This window comes from Mixophyes fleayi, chromosome 6 (genome assembly GCF_038048845.1).
Source record: "Mixophyes fleayi isolate aMixFle1 chromosome 6, aMixFle1.hap1, whole genome shotgun sequence".
NCBI lineage: Eukaryota > Metazoa > Chordata > Amphibia > Anura > Limnodynastidae > Mixophyes > Mixophyes fleayi.
Genome location: NC_134407.1, coordinates 124282562 through 124306920, shown reverse-complemented (window position 1 = coordinate 124306920; position 24359 = coordinate 124282562). Strand labels below are relative to the sequence as shown.

Genomic DNA, 24359 nt, shown 5'->3' with positions numbered 1-24359 from the left:
CACTGTTCCTCCATTCTCTGAAGCATATAAAGGGTGGAATTCCACATTGTTACCACCTCTTGCTTTAGTTGGGGGCAGAGCAAATTCAATTTTTCTTGTAGCTGCTGCAATCTCCTACATGCTGTTGCTGAATGCTGGAAATGTCCCGAAATTTTTGTGAACAACGCTGTCAAATACACACACTAGAACAGCGTGCAATTTTAATTAATATTCTTCTTTCAGCAAATGAAAAAAATGAGTAGAGTACACACAGGCATTGATTTTTGTGAACAACGCTGTCAGATAGTTTTGAAGCAAATGACTACTGATAATGACAACTGAGTAGAGAAACAGGATAGAGAAGTATACAAGATACAGGCAATCTGCAGGCAGTCAACAGTTCTTGTGGATTCAAGCACTTTGTATTTAGAGCAGTCTCTATTAGCACAATGTACTACACATCCGTGTAGTACATCTATATATTACATACAGCAATAGATGGGAGGCTGAAACACTCTCCATCGCATGTACGTGTAGTACATCTATCATTTATACATGCAGGGCAGACAGCATTTGTAAGCTACACATCTGTGCAGAATACGTTATTACCGCCTATGCAGTAGCTTTATCCAGGCAGATATATGCAGCACACATGCTGCTTGCGCATAGCAGGGAATGGAAGGATTGCCGGACAAAAAGGTCTTGCATGCACAGTAGACATTATTGTGCATGCTTAATCGACACACAAACGGACCAGACGGCACTGTGCCTCCGGTCCCCAGCAAAGGGGAAACAGCTTGTAGTGCTGTTCTCTCCCAACACCTACATGGTCCAGAGTAGCCCCACATGTCTTCAAACCTCCACTAGCCACAAAATGCACTCACATGCTCTCAGACTCCCATAAGCTCTCAGACCCCGCACATATTCCAAAACTCCCCCACATGCCCCTCCTACCTTCTCATATGCTCTTTATATGCCCATCAGGCATCACCATGCCAAAAGACCTCCCTATATAATCTTTACATGCCCATCAGACCTCCCCACATGTCCTTTACATTCCATCAAACCTAACTACATGCCACACAGACTGCCACACGTTCTTTACATTCCATCAGACCACCACATATACCCCACAGATCTACCCACAAACCCTTTATATGCCCATCAAACTTCTCCACATGCCCATTTAAACTTACAGACTCCTTGAGACTGTCACTGGTGATATTGATTGCAGAGCGCTCCTTCCTAAACTCCCTATACAGCAGTGGTGGGAAGATGAGTATGATGTGAGTTCACACCATCACTTGACTGATGTGGGTGGGGCAAATGTCATTGTTGTGGGCAAGCAGTGTTCCCCCATTTGGCTTGTTATCCAGTAAGAATACTGAGCAGGCCTTGGTCTGCCCGGGCCCCTTACTATAGTAACCCCCAATTGTGGCCCTGCGCTTGGTTTCAATCAAACTGCCAAAACAACTATGTAAGCCGTGTGTTCCTAAGTAGAGGGATGAGTTGGCAATGTAGGCCAATACTTCTCCCACCCCAGCAGAAGAGATAGATGTAAAATAAGAAAGAAAATTTTAAAAGGAACAGATAATTGCATTATAAACTGCAAGGTACAATCTACCACCTCTGCATTTCTGCTTCCAGAGACCTATCCCTACATGGCTTTTCCATAACTCCAGGCCAGCATCTAGGCAGGCAATTACTTCATTAACCACCTCCCAACTGTCCCGATAGAGATGAAAATGAGTGGGATTTCACACAAAAGCGGGCAGTGTTTGGGTGGATCGGGGCAGGGCTTGTTTGTCCTGATTTTCCATTTCTAAATGTTGGGAATTATGCCATTACTAGTTTGATAATCCTATACATAGGAAAGCTTCAAACCTGGAAACAGGAGTCTAGACAAGATGTTGGTTGTAATGTTGGTCTTGATTCATGGTCCTGAAAAGAAGGCAAAGATGTTTAGCAAGTGCACTGAAAGTGTAGCCTATCCATAAGGTATGATAAGCCATACCTCCCAACCATCCCAATTTGAGGGCTCTATCCCGCCATCCCGATAGGGACAGCGTTGTCCTTAAGGTTTGGAAAGTTGGGGGAGAGATTCTGTCCAGTTTCACTGCATGGCACTGGTGTGCACAAAAAAGAAGGGGTTTGGAGGGTAGAGGAGGGCATAATGAGGCAGCCTAGCGCTTGAAAAGCGCACCCACATTGGGCATGTACACGCCCCTGTCTCGCTGCTGAAGAGGACTGTTGGGAGGTATGATAAAGATGACCTTTGCTCTCACAGGTACTTGGATGCTCCCAGGTCTTACCTCTAGTGTGGTGGAAGCTTATATACAAAACTGCAGCATGGTGGTAGGAGCCAGTAGCCAAAACAAGAGCGAAAGGTCAGGAGCAGTCCGGGGTCATGGGTCCGTAGCAAGCAGAGAAATCAGGGACAGGACAAAGAGTCAGGGCTGGCAGCGAGCAGGGATATCCAAATAAAGCCAAAAGTCAGGGAAATCAGAGTACAATCAGGGTTCCAGAAATAAGCCAGGGGTCACAACAAAGGTCAATCAGAAGTTCAGCAGAGTATCCACAAAGCAGGTCAGCAATACACAGCATGAACACTATAACCAGCAGGAAGGCTAAGCCTCCCTGTCTTAAATATTGAAGATGGCCAATCAACAGTGTAGACTAGGGTCTCCTCCTATTGCCCAAGGAAACTGATAATTAATCTGTGCAGCACACCTTCTGTTGCCTAGGAGGCAGGTACTAAACTTGTGCGGCATACCTCTTATTGCCCTTATTAAACTTATGTGATCGCCGCATGCTCCCGGCTGTCTCTACATGCCGGGATGCATGCAGATTAAGATAGCGTCCCGACCATGGCCCCGGTGAGGGCCAGGATGGGGAAGGCAGGTGTGACGTCCCAGGAGTCATAGCAACGGCCAGGACATGGCCCGATGGGAAGACGAGCCGCCCTCTCGTAGCAAAGGCTATGTACTGTTTTGTTGTATGCTCACTGCACTGCGGACCATTTGTTGTACCCTGTTAGTTAAGACTAACAATCTTATTCTGTCTGAATATTCACCTGTGCTCTTATCTTAGCAGAGCTTTGCATAGTGTCATCATTGTAGAGAAAAAATACTTGAATTTTGAAAAATGTTTCAGTATGTTTCTTACAACAATACTTGTACTTTTCCCATTGCTCTGCACCTTCTCCCCTCTTCAACCCCTTACCTTTCTCCTCTTCTGCTAGAGTACATGGAGTCCTGGTGGCTGATGACCAGAAGCAAAGTGGGCAAACCTTAAGCTGACAGGTAAGCACAATCTTCTGATTTCAATTATTTTTTTCCTATCAATGGCAATAACTATGTGGTGGTAAGATTCCATGTGAATTGCAGAAGTATTTGGGCCTTAAGCTAGGTACACGCTACAAGGCTTTTGTCCAATAATCGGCTCAACCAGCCGACATACGACCGCTCGTTCAAAACTCGGGTCAGTGTGTGTAGTGACATGATGGTCAAAAGTCTGCCTAAATGGACGATTCTCGCCTCATTTGGTTGGTGGTACCGTTAAATATTTTCGTTCCAATCTTGTTTCCGTTGTGTAGTGTGTGTATAATATTTCGACCGATCCACGACAATCCTCCGAAACTGTGTAAGAAATTGCAATAATTGCTCACGACAACATGGCTGTAAAAATTCGCTAAAGGGACGTCCGCTCTTCCCTTTATCGTCTAAAACAAGGCTAGTGTGTATGCAGTCCATGGATCGCATGTAAAATCAATCGTCATAAAAAGTTGGTGGAAAATTCTGTAGTGTGTACCCAGCTTTACTTCTACCACTGCAATATCTATTCTGTTTACAGATAACATTAAAATAATTGAATCATTCCACAAATGCCTTATTAGGAACATTTTGGGGGGAATTCAATACGGTAATAGTGCGCCTAATTACCGTTATTACGGTAGTTTTATCGCCTGCTTTTTGCTCGCAGCTCAGAAAGCCAGGTTAATATTACCGTAATAACAGTAATATCTTTAGCGCTGCAGTACTTCGGAGGGAATTGAATTCCCCCCTTTAAAGGAAAAAAATTACAGGTAGCCAAGTGACTCATTCCAAGTTAGCCCGCTATGGGACTGGCCGGGTGGGGGAGTGTTATGGGGCAAATGACTCCCAGGCCAGGCAGCCCCTAGGAAGCACCCCTGTAAAAATAATTTGTTTATCTATGGTGCACAATATTGGAGTTATATTAACACTAGTAGTATTCAGCACTTTCCGCTACCATATTGCACTAAAAACTGCATTTCCAGTGTTAGGTGCAATCATACTAAATTTTATCAATTTGTGCCAGGGTGCGCTTTACCGAATAGAAGTGCTGATATCACGGGAACGCGCACAATGCGCGGTCATGTATCGATCGGGAGCACCTTTTGCGCAAGCGCTCTGACGGGGAGGCTGGAAATATCGAGACGTGATCGTCTCAAAATGGCGGATTCCACGTGGTTGTTGCCGGAAGTGCGTGTTTGTTACTTCCTGCTTCTACAGTCGAGCACTGCAGTGAGAGACCATGGAGGGAGTAGAGTAAGTGTTTTGGGAGTGTAATCCACAGTCATCGGCACCAGGGAGCTCTCCTGGCAGGGAAGGAGGAGTGCCCGAATGTCGGGGTACAGGGCACGGATATTTCAAGGATAGACAGCGTAGTGTACGGGTTTATGGTGTAGACATATATGGAGCTATTAACGGGGGGGCAGCACTACATATGGTAGCAATATAAATCCATGGCATATTTTGCTTATGTACACGGAGTGATTGACTAAAACGTTTGTTTTGTTTTTCTTTTCGTCATTGTTTCATATGGTTTGACAATTGTTTCGTTAAATATTTACTTTGTTATGGTCGTTCTGTTAACTTCAAGTTACAAGCGCATATGTCCTCATTGCCTAGTCCTTAGTTCTGATCGATATGTACAATTGGCAATTTTATGTTGATAATTACTGTATAGTTGTACGGCTTTTGTACACTTTATTATTTGCTTCTTAATTATTTGCGGACTCAATAAATGTGTTATTCTTCTAACATTAAGGATTGGGCATTGACCATGAATATACATCATTGATGTCCATGTTGCCAGCCTTCCCTCCTCGCTAATCTGTTCTATTTGCTAAATCCCTAGATTATTTTTAAAGTGTGTTGTTTCTGAACTTGTTTGTGGTGATGTGTATAACAGCGTTTCCTTTTGCCTTGCTTATACTTGTGTGGTGCTCGGTTTAATATTAAAATTAAATGTAGAGGTTTGTCTGTCAGTCACTAGTGCTGTGATTAAATAAGTGCTGTTCTGTTTACCCAAATTTTATTGTGCTGCTATTTCTGTATAAGTGAATTACATTTATAGATCGATATATCGATCTCCTTATCTCTTTATATATAGCTATATCTATCTGGAGGTGTTTCATAGTTTGTGATTTTCATAATGTTGATTTTGTTGACATATGGGCTGGCCCTCCTGCTAAGCCCAAAAGTGAAGGTGAGATTTTTGTGAATCCACTCAAGTTAGGTAGTAAAATTGATGAAGATCTGATTGTTTGGCACTGCTTCCACCCTTCACTGGGTCAATTGGTGCAGTTAGAACAGTGGTTCCCAGCTCCAATTCACAAGTCCTAATAACAGATTAGGTTTTAAGGACAATGCTTGAATACAGGTGACTTTATTAGTGCCTCAATCATTTTGATTTAATCACCTGTGCACATGAATATCCACAATACCTGAGATGTTAGGGGGGCTTGAGCACTGTATTTGAAAATCGCTGAATTAGAAGATGATTGCACAGTATCGGCTATTTTCTGATCATATGTGGTAACAGTGCAATTATAGGGCTAGTTTTGGGAACATACATTGGACTATTAAAGCCAGTTTTCTTTGTGTGTTCAGCTTTAAAGTTGGGGGTAGTGTTACATTTGTTTAATAATTATTTCAAACTGTTCAGTATTGATATGAACCTTGGTCAAAAAAAGTGGGAGAATGGGAAGCCTTCTGGTGGGGTGGTACATCATCCATTATTTCTTCTAGTCAGTCACTGGGGCTATGGCTTCTATTGAGGGTCCATATATGGTACAGTAAGATCTGTTTTTGTAAACATATATATATATATAGAGAAAGTTCAACTGGATAATGGTATGTGTTATTGGATGAGGAATATGTGTTTCCTGTGCTATATCCCATTTGCTGATGTGCTGTATTTAGGTCTCTATTACAGGACTTGTTTGAAATTTCAGGAAATAACTGAATGACGGGAGCTCAGCAAACCGTATGGGATATTAAAAGCTCAATTTTTTTTTTATATGATTATCACCTCTTATCAGATTCTCATCTTGTTTTCAGATCTAGAAAGCTTCCACGGGTTCCAGAGAATCTTCTGAAGAAAAGGAGGAAATATCAGGGACTAAAAGCAGCAGAAGCCAAGAGAGCCCTAGAGGAGAAAAGAAAGGTCTTGCTTTATCCCATTCAGTAACCATATTTTATTGTTTGGCACAAACACAATAATGTGCTGTTATATTTTGTACTTCTACATACAGGAAATGTCCACTCTGAAAAGTGCTGTATTGCCTCTAGTTTTAATTATCTGAATTTCATGTTTTCCCAGAATTTATATGGAGAATCTTCTTAATGTCTAGCTGATCTACCACTATTTTAAAACGCAGATTGGGGATTTCTTTATTCTGACCTGCTGATGTGAAACGGCAGGCAGAAATTGGGTATGTGGGCTTTACTGAAAGAGCTGGTACCACTAGTCACAGCTGACATGGTGCTAGAAAAATAAATGCTAAAATCTCTTGGTTATTATCTTGCACCATTAACATGAGAGCTCCCCATTCCTTAAGAAAATAAACTTTAGCATGAGCAAAGGCCGGTTGCTTCTTGGAATCAGAATTGTAACAAAGGATGGCCTTTTACATTGCTGTAATCCAAACAAATACATCTGATAGTTTTTGTGGAGGTATATCATGACTGCACATCATCTAATGTGTTCAGCTGGCCACAGATGGGCCAATCCTGCCATTTGGCCCGAACAATGGTATTGCTGTCCAATTCGGGTCACACAAGCCTGTCTCGCTTCTGACTTTCACTAGGCCCTGTTTGTGCAGTTATGAACAACCACACGCCAGCTGGTGGCAGTTATCTTGCAAATACATTTTCCATTATGACCAGTTATGCCCTTTACTTGTTTTGGGGGGAGCATGAATAGGCAACTTTTACGCTGTCCAATGTGCTTAATCTTGGAGCATTTCATCCCTCGGTGGACTAGAGCCATCAAGGCAACTGTCGGCTAGGGCAGGATCTGTTCACTGCACTTATAGTACATGTCCAGTCATTCAGTACTTTACTCCAATCTTGGCTGACTTGAATTACCTGTTGTATTGGGAATTTGTATTGTAAGGAGAGCTTTTCAGAAAGGGAACTGAAATAAATTGGTAAAGTGTAAGAGGGAAGGTTCCTCCTTAATCTTCACGTCCGTCTTCTAGACGTGATTTGCTATGCTGCCCTAACACTTATCTCAAATATATTAAACTAATAATAGCAATAATGAAGTATGTGTATAATATTTAAGAACATCCTTGGTCAAATTGCACATGTCGCTGAATCTCTTGTGAAAAGGTAACGCAACCTCTACGGTGTACAAACTTATTACCTTTCTGCAAATTTTTTTTTGTGCAGCTACTATTTCCTGCAGTAATTATAACTTTGAAATAGACTTTTAGCTAGCTACAAAAAATATCTATTCATGCTTTAGTAATTTGTTGCAGAAGTTTACTAGCTCATAACTATTAGGTTTTCTTGTAGCCACTACATGTTTAAAATCTTTAAAGAGACTTTCTATAAAATTCAAGTGTGGGCATGAAGGCCATTCCAAAACCTTAATCTTTAATTGGTATTTTATGGTTGATATTGAAGCCTAACAACCAAAAACAAATCAAAGAGGGACACACAACTTCTCCGCTTCACTTTCTTCATTGACATTTGCTTCTAGGATTTGTTGACATTAAGCTTATTCCATATTTCTACCGGAACAGTGTCTCAAGTGTCACAGACTGCCGCACAACTCCAAAGCATAAGAGCTCCCACCTTGCATGACAGTTGGCAAATATTTATTTTCTTTTTAAATGCTTCACTTGGAGAAAAACAAGTGTGTTTTGTGGTCGCAGCCAAAGACTCCTTTTTTACTTAAATTGAGCAATATGTAATTGTGCATTAATATGTGTGGAAATGTCTTGAGTTTCTACACTGCAGAGGTTGTATTAATTTTTCACATGGATTCAGAAAAACATATGATTTGGCCAGGGGTGCCCAAACTTTTGCAAACTACCCTAGATTTGCATCTCTATATATTCATCTTTTTAGTAGTGCTTTACTGTTCTACTAACCACTTAATTCTCCTTCACTCAATTGACCGAAGCAGATAAAATGTCTGCAAGTACAGTTAATGGAGAGTCCAGTTACATGGTCAAGGATTCTGTTGCACTGCCTAGTTCTAGGAATTTCTAGGAAATTAAATAAAATTTTATAATTTCAATGAATTACTCAATGCTAATCTTTAATCGCACATTTCAGGACTTCATGCTTTCTAAATCCCCATATTTTTTTTTTTCATTTCTTTTTTTCACTCCCTTCCTCCAGGTTCATCATGGGAAACAAATAAAATTTAAACGTTTAGAAACCTTTGTCCGAAACTCCCGGAGAAAACTCAGAGATGATTCCAGATTGCGGAGAATGGAAATTTATAACAAAGTCCCCAACTTGGCTAATCAAAGACTTGCGTTTGTCGTACGGATTACAGAGTAAGTTTCCACATTACTATTCATCTTACTGCTACGTCTGCATTGTTTGTTGGAAGAGGATTCTGGCCTCCTAAATGACACACACAAAGTTTTTCTGCTCCCTTTTTTAGGCTTATGTCCCAGAGGGCTTCAATACACTATGTATGCATGCGTGGCAGGAACCCACAATCTACATAGATTAAAATGTGAAGAAAATGTTGAAAGTAAATGCTGAGTTTTGTAGCTCTGTATGACATTACTACTCCATGGAAAAGCAATGTGTCTGGTTTTTTTTTTTCTGTTTTGTTAATATGCTTTCTTATTGAAATTGATAGGTGTTGACTTGATGGTGCCACAAGCAGATTTCATAAAGAAATATTAGTGTATATTTCTTTTGCACCTATTATGAGTGCTTTAAGCTGCTCATTAGATACTGCTTTGATATTATGTGGAGCTTCTCATGGTTATTTTTAATGTCAACAAGGAATACAGAATATGAAATCTTTTGTGTTTTTTTTTTTTGTCACTTTCTGCTTATTGAAAATGGCTAATTTGAACCTTAGTTACTTGTCCTGACAGTGAGACCTGTATTCCTGTATTACCTACCTTCTCTTTACACTTCTTGTTTCTCTGACCACCTTCTATCTTTTGCGTTCTCTGGTTTTTCACACTTTCTTCTATTTCAGCGTTCAGGGCGTCAGCCAGCATGTGTTTCGTGTCCTGAAGACCCTTCGGCTCGGGAAAATTTTTTCTGGAACATTTGTGAAGTTGACTCCAGAATCTGTGAAGATGTTACAAATTGTTGAGCCGTACGTTGCTTGGGGGTGAGTACATCCATGTATAATGTATCAAATTGCACCTGTAGGTCTAATGTATTATATTTCAGGTTTGTAGTGGTATCATGTCTGAGTCTTTTGTCTGTTATTTGGTTAGTACTGTTATGGTGTCCTTGTGTAAGCCAGCACTGTGGTCTCTTCAGACTGTTCATCACCATTTATCTGTATAACGCCACCAATTGCACAGCACTTTTTTTTTTTTTGAGAATATTTTGTCATCCACATCGGTCCCTGCTCTATTTTCTTTTATACACAGTTAGGCATTGGTTATATTTGGTATGCTGGTGTGTGCAACTTGAAAAGAATTAGAACTTTATTATAATCCAAAAACTGGATGAAAAAACATCCATGTGTTAAAAAGCAATCATGGACTGTGAATTCTGCATGTCTTTGAGAAACATGATCCTGCATCCTCTAGAGTTGACATACGGGATATAGTAATGGAGAGATCCACGCTTCCCTTGAGTCTAAGTATGTATTGCGCTGCCTTTGGGAAAGAAGTGGGTAGAGATGGTCCCTTACCCTCAATGGCTAGTATGAAATGGTGTTCTCCCTGGTGCAAAAGATGTATGTTGCAGGAGTGAGTACAAGAAACAGGTATGTAAAAGAAGAATATTTATTCACAGTGAGAAGAACAATAAAATTATGGACAACCTCAATATTGGGTCTAGACCATAAATATCAAACCAGGTAAACTTGCATGGTGCAGAAGGAAAACAGCTATACTAAGCCGTAATAGCATAAGGGCACAATGGTGTATAGGATGCAGGTTCTTGTGCCATTAGTTAGGAATAATATACAAGCTGCAGTCTCAATTCTGTCACATAATCCTGCAAGTTTTATAATCCAAGAAGCTGCATTGACAAGTACCAACAGTTCCAGCAGTGGATAACAGAGCAACCATTTAACAAGTACAATGGATTTTAGATTTTCCTCATAAAAGTAGGAGGTGGTAAAGTGTAGATGCAGTATTGTCAGATATGCACCATGAAAGGCTCTGGTGCTAAGCTGAGTAGTCCAAATAAACTCAATAGGTGGAACACTCCCAGTAGTAAAACGGCAGCACAGTGGCTGTGGTTAGCACTTCTGCCTCACAGCGCTAGGGTCATGAGTTCAATTCCCGACCATGGCCGATCTGTGTGGAGTTTGTATGTTCTCCCCGTGTTTGTGTGGGTTTCCTCTGGGTGCTCCGGTTTCCTCCCACACTCCAAAAACATACTAGTAGGTTTATTGGCTGCTATCAAAATTGACCCTAGTGTGTGTCTGTGTGGGAATTTAGACTGTAAGCTCCAATGGGGCAGGGACTGATGTGAGTGAGTTCTCTGTACAGTGCTGCGGAATCAGTGGCGCTATATAAATAAATGATAATAGTAAATGTCAGAACAAATGGTGTTTAAAAAAAATAAATAATATATATATATATATATATCTCACATCTTTTGCGCCAGGGAGAACACCATTTCACTCCAGAGTTGACAATTTGGCTGATTATTAGTGGGAATGTTGTTGTTTTGTTTTTTTTTCTAACCCTCATCTCCATGTAAGTTGAAAAGGGAAAAGGCCACAGTTGATCTGTATCGCTGTGACACCTCAAAATAAATGAGATACCTGGTAATTTAATTAAATCAGTAGGATCCTCTTTGGGTACATAACTAAATGCTGTTGGATGTTGACTGCTTTCAGTCTGTTGACGCATTCAAATGTAGAAAGTTGACTATACTTCACATGAATAAATGGAGGCATTATGTAAAATGTCAATTCTGTATTAATGATCCTTTTTATAAGGATATCTTATTACAATATATTTTTTGGAATCTCTTCTCTGATTGCCTCATTAAATAGGCTGAACTCTGCTATGTGCAGTTGACTGATTTCTACACTTGGCAGTAAACAGGCTGGAACAGGAGCTGCCCAGTAATACTATTCTGGTGTACTAAAATGTTACAGCACAAATTATTCACTTTGCTACACAAAATAGCAATTTTTAGGGGTTTTCCACTTAAGGGTAGTGTTAGAGGGTCCATTTAATTAGTGTTTATAGAAGTACTCAACCGCTCCTATGGTAACAGGTTGAAGTGGAAACACTCCTCACATGAGGTAGATATAGATGCCTGAATATGTCCACATTGGGTGAAAGGCAGTTGCTAGGAACCAGATGATGTTAGGTTTCAATGATATAGGGAGCTTATGAGTTCAGGGACCAAAGCTATTGGGATTGGTGAACTATATTTAACTAGATCTGATGGTGTTGGTGAGCATGTGAGATTCACCTTACCCCTCCTACGTTATAGACTTATTCATACAAAAAATGTGAGTCAGGTTGAAATTTGCAGTCAAATGTTGTGCAGTTAGTCTCCTGCTTGGCCTTTCACTTCAAATAAATGAATGAATATAGCAATACTGGAGTATTTATACCTCCATTCTTGGTTATCTCGTGAGCTGCTTTGTCCTACAGTACCAGCTGTACACTGATGCTCAAATTCATCATCCCCTGACCTCTCCCCTTCCTCAAGCCTTGTCCATCTCATCATGGATGTCCCAGTGCTTTCTGAAACTCAATATTTCTAAGACTCCAATCATTGTCTTTATTTCCTCCAGGCCTCCCTCTCCCCTCTTGTTTTTTTTTTTTACTTTATACCACTACTCTCCTCTCTCCCTAAAGTCCACTTTAAACATCCAGAATACCCAGACAATAATTTTAACATTACATAAATATGATCATATTCATTGTCTCTTGAATAAAGATTGAGGAAACCAACTTTTGCATACCATTTCTAGGTTATTTGTGGAGAGTAAAACATGCTTTGTAATGGATGAGCCATCAAGGCATACTACTTGTTTCCCACTAGTAGTGATGTGTTTACGATATCTTGTCAGTGTAGTTTTACAACTTGGTGTGGTATGTCGAACGCTTTCTGATTGCTGAATTGGTTCTGTCATGTTTGCAATGGTATTTGAGAGGTTGGTGGAGTACAATATTTTATATTTTTATTTTGCAGTTTCCCAAACTTGAAGTCTGTGCGAGAGCTCATTTTAAAGCGTGGGCACACAGTGTTGAAAGGCAAAAAATTAGCGCTGACTGATAATAACATGATAGAAGAGCAGCTGGGTAACTTTCTGATATTTTATTATAACATGGAGGTTATGGCATCTTTGTCTTATGCATCTCATCTTGTGTTTTTTTTTTTTTTGTTTTTTTTTCCCCCCTCCCCTCTTTTAGGACGGTTTGGAATAATCTGCTTGGAAGATGTGATTCATGAATTGTATTCAGCAGGAAACAATTTTACACAAGTCAATAGATTCTTATGTCCCTTTGAGCTATCTATAGCCCGTCATGCAGGTATTAACAGGAAGGGTTATCTCAGCGAGGTTGGAGACCCTGGAAGTAGAGGTGTCAGCATTAACCAGCTTATCCGAAAGCTCAATTAAAGGTGAGGAGCAGGTTGATTACCTTCAGTAGTAACAGAGCATGAGTGGGGCAGAAAGACAGCAAGCCAACATAGGCTTATCAGATATTTTGTCCAAATAAAGTGCATGCATTTTTTTTTTCTCATTTATACTTGAGACTTTCTGTTGCTTCATAAAGACTATCTTTGTTTTCTAGACTGGATCCGTGCCTCTGAATGGTGTACTCCATTATCCAGAAGCTTTTCAAGTGGAAACCATGTTTGTGAATGACCATCTTAAATATTTTCACTGATCTAATGGAACTTTATATAGGATTATTTGGCCTGATGCTTGTTAAAACTTCCAGTCAAGGGAAATGTTATAGTTAAGTGCAGAAGGGGCATAAACAATCTATTGATAGTCTTCTGGACTTGGTCTCTGATGACCTTTCACAATCACTGAAGAATTCATGTAAATAACTTCTGAAAATAAATGGATTTGGTGTAAAGATTGACATTGCATTGTACATCCGCTCTCTATAAAAGCGAAGAATTGGCTTGACTCATCCAGAGTACTTTTTGTATACTCTTGTTTTGTGATACATTTATGAGCTCACCTGGATATGAGTGTTTGCTCACTCATTGTTATGTAATTTTAATGTTTATATTTTTAATAAACTACTATATTAGGTCTGATTCTATCCCACTCCAATATGTTTGGTAATAAAACACTTCCCCTCCCCCCCCAATCTCACTGTTGTCTGCTTCCAGGACTTGATACAGCATTAAAAGCAATAATGTATAGAGTATACAGGCCCCTCTTTTGGAGAGGGGTAGGGCTGGCAGGAGAGACCCTACAAAATGTATAAGCTGGAAATATTCAAAAAAATTTGGGTGGAGGTCTAGGAATTTGGCTCTTAGTTCGAGGTTAGAAAATCTCCTTGGTGGAGAAGGTCACCAATAAACCATATGCCTGAAGCAAGTCAGTTAAGAGGTTATGACTTGCATCACACTAGGCAAAAAATAGAGACTGGGTCCAGCAGCATATGCAAGTCAGTGCATTTCCAAGGTGAAAGGGCACTGTAGCAAAATTCTCAGGCGTTGGGAAGATATGGTGTAGAGCGTTTTTGAAACTGTAGACCAGTCTCTCCTTTAAGGCCTCTGCACTTTCTGGCTGGAAGTATCGAGTAATGTTACTGTGTGTGGTCAGAATCGGGAGGGAACCTAGGCGTGAGACCGATCCTACAAAGGAGCTTTTGGGCTTCTCCCAGAAACTTAGGCGGAAGTTGTTTTGATGCCAGAGGAATAAATAAGGGAAAACCAGGAAAATCTATATCGGTGAATTTACTGGTTCGAGTTCTCTTCTGACTGGGATCGTGAGGGAGAAATCTTGAAAAATCTGAAGATTTTGTAGGTGAGAGTGTGCAGTTTCCTTGCAGAATAGATTCCTTAGCTGTAAAGAAGTGAAGGTGTAGAATTACATCTCTGGGTAGAAACTGGTCCTGTGGTGAAGGTGTTAGTGGCGTTATGAGCTTGATCCAGGAGCAGCTGTTCAGGCATTTCCAGGGTGAGTTAGGAGAAGAGTTTCTGGAGTTAAGGCTTGAGATGAACCAGTTCTGTAGATTCAGGGATCCCCTTGTTCCTAAGATTGTTCCTCTGGGCTCGCTTGTCCATGTTATTCATGTCCATGGATAACATTAAGTCCGATATGAAACTGACATACCCTATGTCGGTGTGATAGTGTCCTCAATTCTCCGTTCTATTAGGTCTGTACGATAGCTCAGATATCACATCTGAGCTAAGAGGAGAGCGTTTTGGACCTCTGGATTACGAAATGTAATTTTTTTTTAATTTCATCTATCAAGGAAAGAAGCTCTTTTTTGGTGACAGAAGTTGGCTCATCAGGGTTAGTCAGTCGTAGTCTGATTTGGCAACAGAGGAATATTTATTAGGGTAGTCCTGGAGAATACCCTTTATATGAGACGTCCTGCTTTTCAGCGTAGTTGTAAAAGGTAGGGAGATCAATGCACCAAAGTTATGTTGGCAGAAAATTCCATTTGCAAAGGTCATGTGGAGAAGTTTCTTCAGAAAGAAAATAGCATGTTGGCATAATTAACACCCCCCCCCCCCTTCCCCTCATTGGCTAATAGGGACTATTATAACTTAAAGGAGAACCCTAGTTGGGGGGATGCAGGGAGCATGGAATGCAGGGGAACTGTAAGCTAAACTAAGGCAGTATTTAGCAAGGTACTTGCTTACTTTCCTTAGGTGCCGCTGTTGTATTAAAACTACAGAAGGCAGTGTAATTGTTGTCTAGTTGTAGAATGGCACCCCAAGTTGGCAGGTTGGAGTATTCTTTCTGGTATGGATAGCCAAGGAACTGTAACAAAAAAGTATATGATATGTCACTGACCTGTGCCAGATGAGCAGTTGAAATTCAGCCCACACTGGTATGGAAAGGCAGCACTTGTAAATGTAAGTCCTGGTTCAATTGTGGAGAGCGCTGCAGTGGTGCTGAGTAGGAGTCTGGAGGAGCAGGACACTAGGTATTCAACAAACGCCTAGGCAGGCACACCAAGAAGAGGAAAGTCAGCAGTGGAGCGGAGCGCTGGATCACAAGACTGGGTAAGTCAAGTAGGGTGCATTCAGAGGGACCCAATGAACATATTTGTTCCCTGTTTGTCAGGGAACCAATGAACATATCAAGCAGGGGAACCCAAATGAACCAACATGAGGCACACAACGGGGAGCCACACTCCCAATTTGTGGCTGAGGAGAATCGGTGTACCACATCTTGCCAATAAGGCACTGAGCAGGGGGAGCATTTTGTATGTAGCTAGGTGTGAGAGCCTTGCCGCGATTAGGTAATGGGTATAGGTGCAAACTGCGAGCCTCTCAGCCTTAGTGATGAAACTTCCTGGAGATGTAATATCCAACTAACAGAAAATAATCTCCAAGCTGACGTAGCCAACACGGAAACCCCAGGATGAAGCTGAATCAGCATACAGCAGTTATGTTAGTGTGCCTGGTAACGCTGCTTAATGTTTTACATTTTGATGTAACTGGACCTTGAATTAGTAAATTTGCTCAAAGAGGTAGAGGCCATGTCCTTACTCTGAACATGTCTTATTGGGATCCAAATTGGAAGAATAGCTACTACTTCTGCTTTTGCCTTTATTTTCCTCATCCATGGGTGCATCCATGAAAGTGCTAGAACATCTATTACTTTTGTTCCTGGAACTTTGTGCCAAGAAAGTAATCTGGGTACTTTAGCATTCTGATTTTTCTGCCCATAGCATATTTATTTCTATCTCTGCCATTATTGCTCTGCTTCTGGTTCCTATCTTATGATTTATGAAGGCCATCAGGGTTCTGTTGTCTCTTAAATGGTTTTCCTATAATTGATACTGGAAATGTTGAATTGCTTTCCAAACTGCTCTTGTTTCCAACATGGTAATGTACAATTTCTTTTTTTGTGACCATCGCCTTATGCTATTTTTTCTGAGTCTGTTGTGAATATTAACCACACCGACTCGGCTAGGGTCCTACTTGCTACTGCTGCTGATGCCATGGCTCTTTAGAAAAAACAATAGTTCCTAAGATGTTTCACAAAGGATTTCTATTCCCTTTTGTATAATTTCAACACTTTTTTTTTGCTAAATGTCTATTGAGGTTTTCACCCCATAACTGTAAGGTCCTGGCTACTGAGGCCATAGCGACTAGTGACTTTCATGTGGTTCCAGATGAAACATGAATCTTTTTCAAAGATCTTTTGCTTTCCTGACCATAGAATCCCTTAAAGGACCACCAGCTCCCAGTGGAATGGTTGATCTATGAGATACACTGGGCCTGATTAATTAAGGAAGGTAAAGGCAAAAAAAAAAAAAAAAGGATTGACTTTGCACCTGTGCAAAACCATGTTACATTGGAGGGGCAGGTAAATTTAAAATGTGCAAGCAGATTTATAGTTGGTGCAGGGCAGCGGTTCCCAAAGTGTGCGCCACGGCTCCCAGGGGGTGCCGCGGCCAGGAAGAGAAAAAAAAGAACAAAAAATAAACTTACCAATTCGGCATCCTCGCTTCTCACTGAAGGTTGGGCGTGATGTCATCACGTTCAACATTCAGTGATAAGCGGCAGGAGAGAGGAGGATGCTGGGTCCCGGGCGCCGCCAGATTGGTAAGTTGTTTTCCTCTTCCTGGCCCCCGGGATGCAGAGGGGGCAGAGTGTGGGTTAGCTGTAAATTATCCTTTGACAGAAATATAATTGAATAAAAATATATATTCTTTTCCCTTGGATTTGTGTTCATTATTATTTTTGCATACAACTAAATAAGTATTTCTGTACTGACCTAAATACTTATTAAGTTTTTTTTTTAACCAACTACTTATAAAAAGGTACTGCTCGGTAAATATTTTGGAGGGGTGTCTTGAAAAAATTATGGAGACTCTAAGGGTGCTGGAAACTGCAAAAGTTTTGGAACCACTGGTGTAGGGCATGTCCCAGATCAACTTTAAATTTCGGTGTAAAAATAAAGCTATATGGTATTTGTGTGCTACTTGAAAAAAATAGCAAGTATTTTCCTTACATGCAAAATAATAAACTAATTTGTACCTCTTGCATTAAAACATGGTTTGTCCATGTTCAGATTTGCACCTTTCTTTGCATGACTTAATGAATCAGTCCCACTAGCTATAGCTCTATCTACTCTTGGAATTAGGCTTCACTTTTGAGCTTCTGCTTCCCAGAATGGATACATCTGCTCTGCTCTTTTTAAATTAGACCAATGCTTTTTCACCCTTATAGATTAAATCTTTCCCCACTTGTACAAGAAAAACTTTTATTTTTCCAAACATGCACTTTAAAGAGAGAGCAGTTTCACTCATTCCCATAGAATTATATGTATATTTGAGCAAATTTTCCACATAATCCAAGTTAAACAACTTAGGTGTATCTTTAATTTCTTCTGATTCATCATATTAAAGTTATTTTATTGTTTACCAATAATCCTTGTCTATGCGATTTGTGTGGTTCCAACTCACAAAGCGATTTATTAGCAAAAGAATAACAAATAAATAAGTACAGCAGATACATACACAGCAATGTGCTGGATCCAGCTTACAGTCATTCAATCCTGAAGTCTGTGGTCAAAGAGACTGTAAGCTGAATCCAGAGAGCAGCCTCCAGGACAGTTCAGTATAGTGCAGTTCATAGGTCAGTTCAAACGACACCCTCCAAGGGTGGGGGTCAGGTCTCCAATCAGATGCATACCAATTTTTCCAACGTTCTTTGTTGCTGTCTCACTATTTGCTTTTCCTTTCAAGATCTAGAACAGTCTCTCCATTACAAAGTCATCACAAGTAAAGTCAAAAACACTTCAAATGATGAAAGGTTAAGAGGCAGTTTAGGAGTGATTTTGATAGTGGGGAGGACTAGTGGCCGAAGCTACCAGCCACTCCAATCAAGTTTCAACCCTCATTCTATTCAATTTGTTCTAGCTAGTACCGTTACTCTATTTTCCCACTGGTTTGTGGCTGATCAAAAGTAGGTAACTTACTGTCACTGCTCATATATTATAAAGTTATTACCAATAAAATGAATACCCCTATCACTTTCTATAACTCTAGGGATACCACATCTACTAACAAAAACGCTGAGTATGACACAGCAATACATTAGAAACATTTCAATAAACCTTTACCCAGATATATTTCATAGGTACACCGGAACATACTTGAGAATCCTGCAAGGTGGCAATTGGATTAAGTGGATTTGTTTTACCTGGAGAAAGTCCATCTGTAGGAGGGGTATAGGATGGCTCTATTGGTATTGGCTTCCTGTCATTTTCTCTCAATCTAGCAAGACAGGGCATTGCCTTCCTACCAGCTTGAGAAGAAACGTCTGATGCACACCAATATGCTCTTACCAGCTTGCACATGCGTTCTTTACCCAGCTGAGTCAGACCATGTGCTGCTTCAGCTAGGCCTGGAAGATAAACTTTGGGAGCTACAGGCCTACCTTGTCCATCTCTCCAGGGTCCAGCAGACTCCTGACCACATACTTTTGCCTTCCAGACTGCTTATTCTTCAGGTAACACAAATCTAATTTTTGTGTTTGTACAATTTAAAACAATTCAAAGAAAACAAAACAAAACATTGATTTGTCAGTTGTCGCGTAAAACCCTGCTGCCCATTCGTCAGCTATGTCCGACCTGTTGTGAAAGTCATGTACAGTCATGTGTGTAAGTGTTAACTTAAATAACAGCTAGTTCAGTTGGTAACTGTGTCACTGTCACAAGTCCTCCATGTAAAGTGAGTGTTCTACTTATGTACTGCCATTGTCATAAAAGTACTTCAGTCGCCTCAACGTCGCCCCCTGTACTAGAAAAATACTGAAGACCAATGTATATCAATTGATTTACCCTCTGCCAATTCACATGTCATTTTCAATCCCACACGTTTAGCTACTTAGCTATGTGAGGAGGGCAAAGGAGTCCATTTCTATAACACTTTTGTCAAAGGTGAAATATATAAAAAATATAAAACATGAAAAGTTTACATTTTCTAGGGTTTCATTTATGTCAGGTCTTGTGGGAAAAATCTTACTCCAATGTTCTACACAGAGATGCATATCTGTATTGCATACCTTATTTACCTTCAGCGAGTCTTCTGTCTCCTTCCACCCTTTGTGCATATAGAGGCACACTTTGCACAAGAGACAAAAAGGCAGATACCACATGCAATCTATAAAACATAAATCATATTTCCACAACAAAAACCTCTGCTTAAAAATCAGCAGCTTCTACAAAAATAAAACCCTTAACTACCTTCGTGACTAAGTCAGTGTAGTGTGTGTAACCCTGATTTTGTCCTATGTCACAAATGTCTTAGCCCCATGAGTGAGACCATGTCTACGTGTTTTTGTATCTCTTTATAAGAAAAGAATGAGATACTGACGGAGATGTAAAGGATAAAAAATAGGAGAGCAAAGAATAATAAAAACAAAAAGGATTTGCAGACAAAGAGAAAAGCAGAGAAGGAGATTTTACAGCAAAATGACAGCTGGATTGGACACTTATGGGAACATGGCTGTACTATTCCACTAATCCTTTTAGCTATTCACTAAACTATGACCCCTCCCCTCTCTTATCAAGATTAGCAGGGACTTATGTCACTCATCCAATTCAGTGTCATCCATCCTTAGCTCGTGTGGAACTCGGTATCTTATGAGCACAATAACTACCTTGCGATAGACTTCATGACTATAATAGAGAAGTGCAAAATGTACCCTTTGTGACGCATACTCTGTATCCCCATATGTGTTCCTGAATACATAAAACAACATTAGGGCAGAGTATGTACACACTTCATTTTAAATAATGAATCTCAGCCAAATACGTTATCATAGGCCACTGCACCTAGAAGAAAGAGTGTTACAATGACCCATTGTTAATTTGTCTTTCAAGGGAAGCTTTGTACTCCTCCTGTAATCCCCATAATTGCTAAGTATATATTTCTTGGTCTGTCCTATCTACAGAAGAGGGGAACAAAACAAAGTCAGTTTCAAATAACAAAGAAATAAACATTTTCATTCCTTACCATCGACGGGAAAGTAAACTCAAGGCAACAGAAGACAAACAAGCAACAACAAGAAAGCATACATTTGAGTTAATTTCTCTCTAAACCTGCACAATGACACTTACCACAGATTAACATGTACCCTTAAGTGGTCCCAATCTCCTTGCTTTTGCTCTAGTTCTTTTTTTTAAAATCCTTCCTCAGGTGTCCCTTTTTAAGGCAGTTAAAACACTTCAATGAATTATGTTTCCTTCGTCCTTCATCATATGTGTTATGAGTCTGAGATTGTGAATGTAGTCCTTCTAAAGCCTGGATAGCTTTTTCCCTTTTACATATGTTTTTATCATGCTTCACGACAGACTCTCTAAGTGCATCTACCGCGATGCCTCTCCAATTAGGTAAAGAGGTTTGTACCCTGGCCTTTAGGTTCTCCCTGAAACCATCCATTAGTACGGTAACAGCTACTTCCCTGTGGTGCACATTATCCTTTATATCTGATATCCCTGTGTACTTAGTCATTTCTGACAGAGCTCTGGTGAAATAGTCTGCTGCAATCTCACTATCCTTTTGTTTGATAGTGAAAATTTTGCTCCAGTTCACTAACACTGGAAAATATTGGCCAACTGTGAGATTATATGTTTAATATTTTCCTGATGATCATCATCTGTTAAGGATCTATCCTCCAACATACAATCCTTAATAAACTTTTGTATATCAGTATCGAGAGGAAGACAGGCCCTCAGACCACTTGCCAATCTTAATTAGTTGGCTCATGTGTATTACCTAAATGTCTAATAAATTTCTGACACTTGGCTAAATCTTTTCTAAGATCAGGGAAATCAGACATAATTGAAAACAGCCCAGACCTAGTCCATGGACAATGCATTACTACATATTTTATGGGAACTACACCATCTTTGTCCACCTTCCCATTGGAAACTGCTATTGTGCAGGCAGGATGCAAACCTACCAAATCTCTACATTCTGGACTAATTGCTGGAATTACTGTTGCAGTACAATGAATGTTCCCCCTTCTATTAATTTCTACATTATTCTCACCAATTTCAGCCGCTGCCCCTGCTGGTGGGACCGTTCCTTTTCCTTGTCCGTGTGGTGCGTCTTGCATGTTACTAGCATGGGCAATGGCTGAAATGACGGTGGGTTCATCTTCTACTTCTGAAACATTACCTCTAACATGACTTATTACAGGATACAAGTTACTAGTTACATTTTTTACATTTTTGGTATCTGCTGTACTTACCACCCCAACCGCATTTGATGGTGGGGTGGGGATGGTGGGATGGGGGGGGCGTGCTTGTGCTCACTTCTCTTTGATTTGCAACGCGTCCTGCCGGTATGAATATATTACCCTGCCACGTGTTACCTTCCTGTTGCCACAGATTTATGCAGTCATTGTGTTTAATTTTCTTTTCCTTTGATTTACTCAAACATATTTTTTCTCTAACAGTACTTAGTGCCTCTGAATCAAAACTACCATCCTTGGGAAAAGGACTCACACACTCCCGGGTGATATTGACCCATTTATCACAGTACGCCGTTGCGTACCACCATATTTCTTATGCATAATATACCTTGCCGAACCAATTGGCCAATCCATAGGCAGTACCTCTCTGACCATCTCTAGCAGTTCCATAACACACCACTACCACTATCACTAGAGATTTTTATTGGCTGTGGACGAATTAAACAAGCTGCGTCCCCTCACTTCTTCCCGACTAAGTATCACTGAACAATAACACCCGATTGTTAGCATACTCAGCGAGGAAAAACCTAACACAACAACTGGGATCAGAAAGCTACCAACTTTGCAATACCCTGCCTTTCCAGTTTGGGTACTTTACAACTGTTGGCACTAAATATTTATTATAATATCAGCGGTTGCAGCGTATTTCCCCCCACAACTCCCAAGTCACAATCACGGTTGCACAATCAACCATGCGGTCCCCGATCGCACCATGTACAGATACTATCAGTAAGCTTTGCGATTACTATTGGGAGTGCTATGAAAACCTGTTTTCGCTTTCAGTATACCTGCCGTGTATATTCTGGCGTCTATTTATACACTGTTCTCTTTTAGAAAAGAACGCCACAAAGGTTTCTTTACTCCCTGTTCCCTTTTCAAACAGAACCTTTGTCCCTCAGGTTATCTCAATACCCTGTTTCTTTCAACAGTAACCTGGGTCCTCAAATATTCACAATCACACAATTCACATACATTTGTATTCTGCGCAGAAAAATTACTTCCCCAAGCGAGCGTAATACATTTTCAGAGGCTTTAACAAGTGATTACACTATAAATATATAACAGACTATCAAAACGACTGCTTAAATACGTGGCAACAATACCGGAAATACACATATGCAATGCAGGAAATACACGTACGCTAAGCAACACCTTTAAAACTCAAAATGACTAAAAAGAAACAGTTTTCTTTCTTGTCTCTAGATTCAAGTTAGCGCTCTTGGATTACACAAAAATGGACATTCGGTTTCACAGCACAGAATGATAAACAGGTTTTGAACACATTGCGTTCTTACCTGTATATGACGCGTCTCTCCACCCTTTGTTGAGGAACCGAAATCCGTGAAATGGTAAATGCAATTGATAATGTCTTGAATGTAGTTTTGTTTTTGTATTTTCCTGTTTTATACAAAGTGAATAAAAAATTAATTGTTAATCTATTATCTCTGTTTAAACTGATTAGTATACACAAGACACAGTATTGCTGTAAATTGTGGTTTACATAACAGGTGTCTCTCCAGATGTTAGTGTGGGCTAACGGTAAACAAAATTTTTGGTAGACATAGTGGCAGCCCTCCTTATTAGCATTTGCAGCAGATCTTTTCCTACAGATTATGTTCTGTTCCTTTCCAGTTCTGATTGTCTTAATATGTGGTAAGTAAATTATTAATTGTACTCAATTATGTCTCGAATCAAGGAAATGTGTCTGCAGCAAATATACAGTGACAGTTTGGTGTTTCATATAGATTACATTGAACGTGCTGGAGGGAAAAGAAACCGGTGTCGGTCTCTCAGTATTATTTGTAGTGTAGTAAGGAATCAGTCTAGGCTAGTACACATGACTAGTTGTTACTGTGGAGTGTGTATGAATTCATTTAACACCCATCTTAACTTTTTGTTCTAATTTTACAAAACATATCTAATACCCTAACATTTGTAGCAGTAATAGACTAATTTAGCATGCTGTTTATGCTAAACTGATTTTATACCCACCAACTGTCCTTTTTTTGGGCACAAATACATGAGTTCCTAATGCGTACATCCAGATCCGTTACCTATTGTGTTCCAATAAGTACTTTTATTATTCTGATCTGTATTCAACTCTTAACATAGTGTCCTATGACTTGTTTGTTTCTGAAGCAAACAATTTATCCTCTCACATTCCGAATGTTGTGTCCATATGCTTCATGTATGTTTTTAAATATGTTCATATGCAACAACATACATATTAACATAGGAGAAAATAATGTGTAATGTTTTGTATGAAATGAAATGCAAATATTAATTATCAGATAACTTGACTTCATTTTATAAAAAAAAGAAAAAAGTTTTAATTTGATTCTTCATCTTAGTAGATAAATTGTGGACTTGCAAATACTTCAGGTATTGCTGTCTCTATCTAAAAAGTAGTTTGGGATAAAACCTTTTATGTAATTAAAAAAGGGAGATTCTGTTGTTAACTACCTTTCTTAAATTAATTGTATACTACGCTCAGTCTCTTCTTTCACAGGGTGTGGGGCA

At 39.9% G+C, this 24359-nt stretch overlaps 1 protein-coding gene across 1 annotated transcript; it reads left to right on the top strand.

Annotated features, from left to right (window-relative positions):
- Window positions 1-4424: 4424 nt before the first annotated feature.
- RPL7L1 (ribosomal protein L7 like 1) lies at window positions 4425-13697 on the top strand. The gene is made up of 7 exons (XM_075217260.1): window positions 4425-4547; window positions 6345-6450; window positions 8640-8800; window positions 9466-9603; window positions 12615-12724; window positions 12836-13046; window positions 13220-13697. Exons 1-6 carry the CDS (start codon window positions 4534-4536, stop codon window positions 13042-13044), a joined length of 738 nt encoding a protein of 245 aa, XP_075073361.1. The 5' UTR covers window positions 4425-4533; the 3' UTR covers window positions 13045-13046; window positions 13220-13697.
- The last annotated feature ends 10662 nt before the right edge of the window (window positions 13698-24359 follow it).

What these genes read in the sequence shown, in the direction of transcription:
- RPL7L1 (XM_075217260.1), top strand. An exon ending in TTTGTCGTACGGATTACAGA is followed by an intron (nt 8,801 to 9,465) that starts GTAAGTTTCCAC and finishes CTTCTATTTCAG; the next exon opens with CGTTCAGGGCGTCAGCCAGC. An exon ending in CATGATAGAAGAGCAGCTGG is followed by an intron (nt 12,725 to 12,835) that starts GTAACTTTCTGA and finishes CCCCTCTTTTAG; the next exon opens with GACGGTTTGGAATAATCTGC.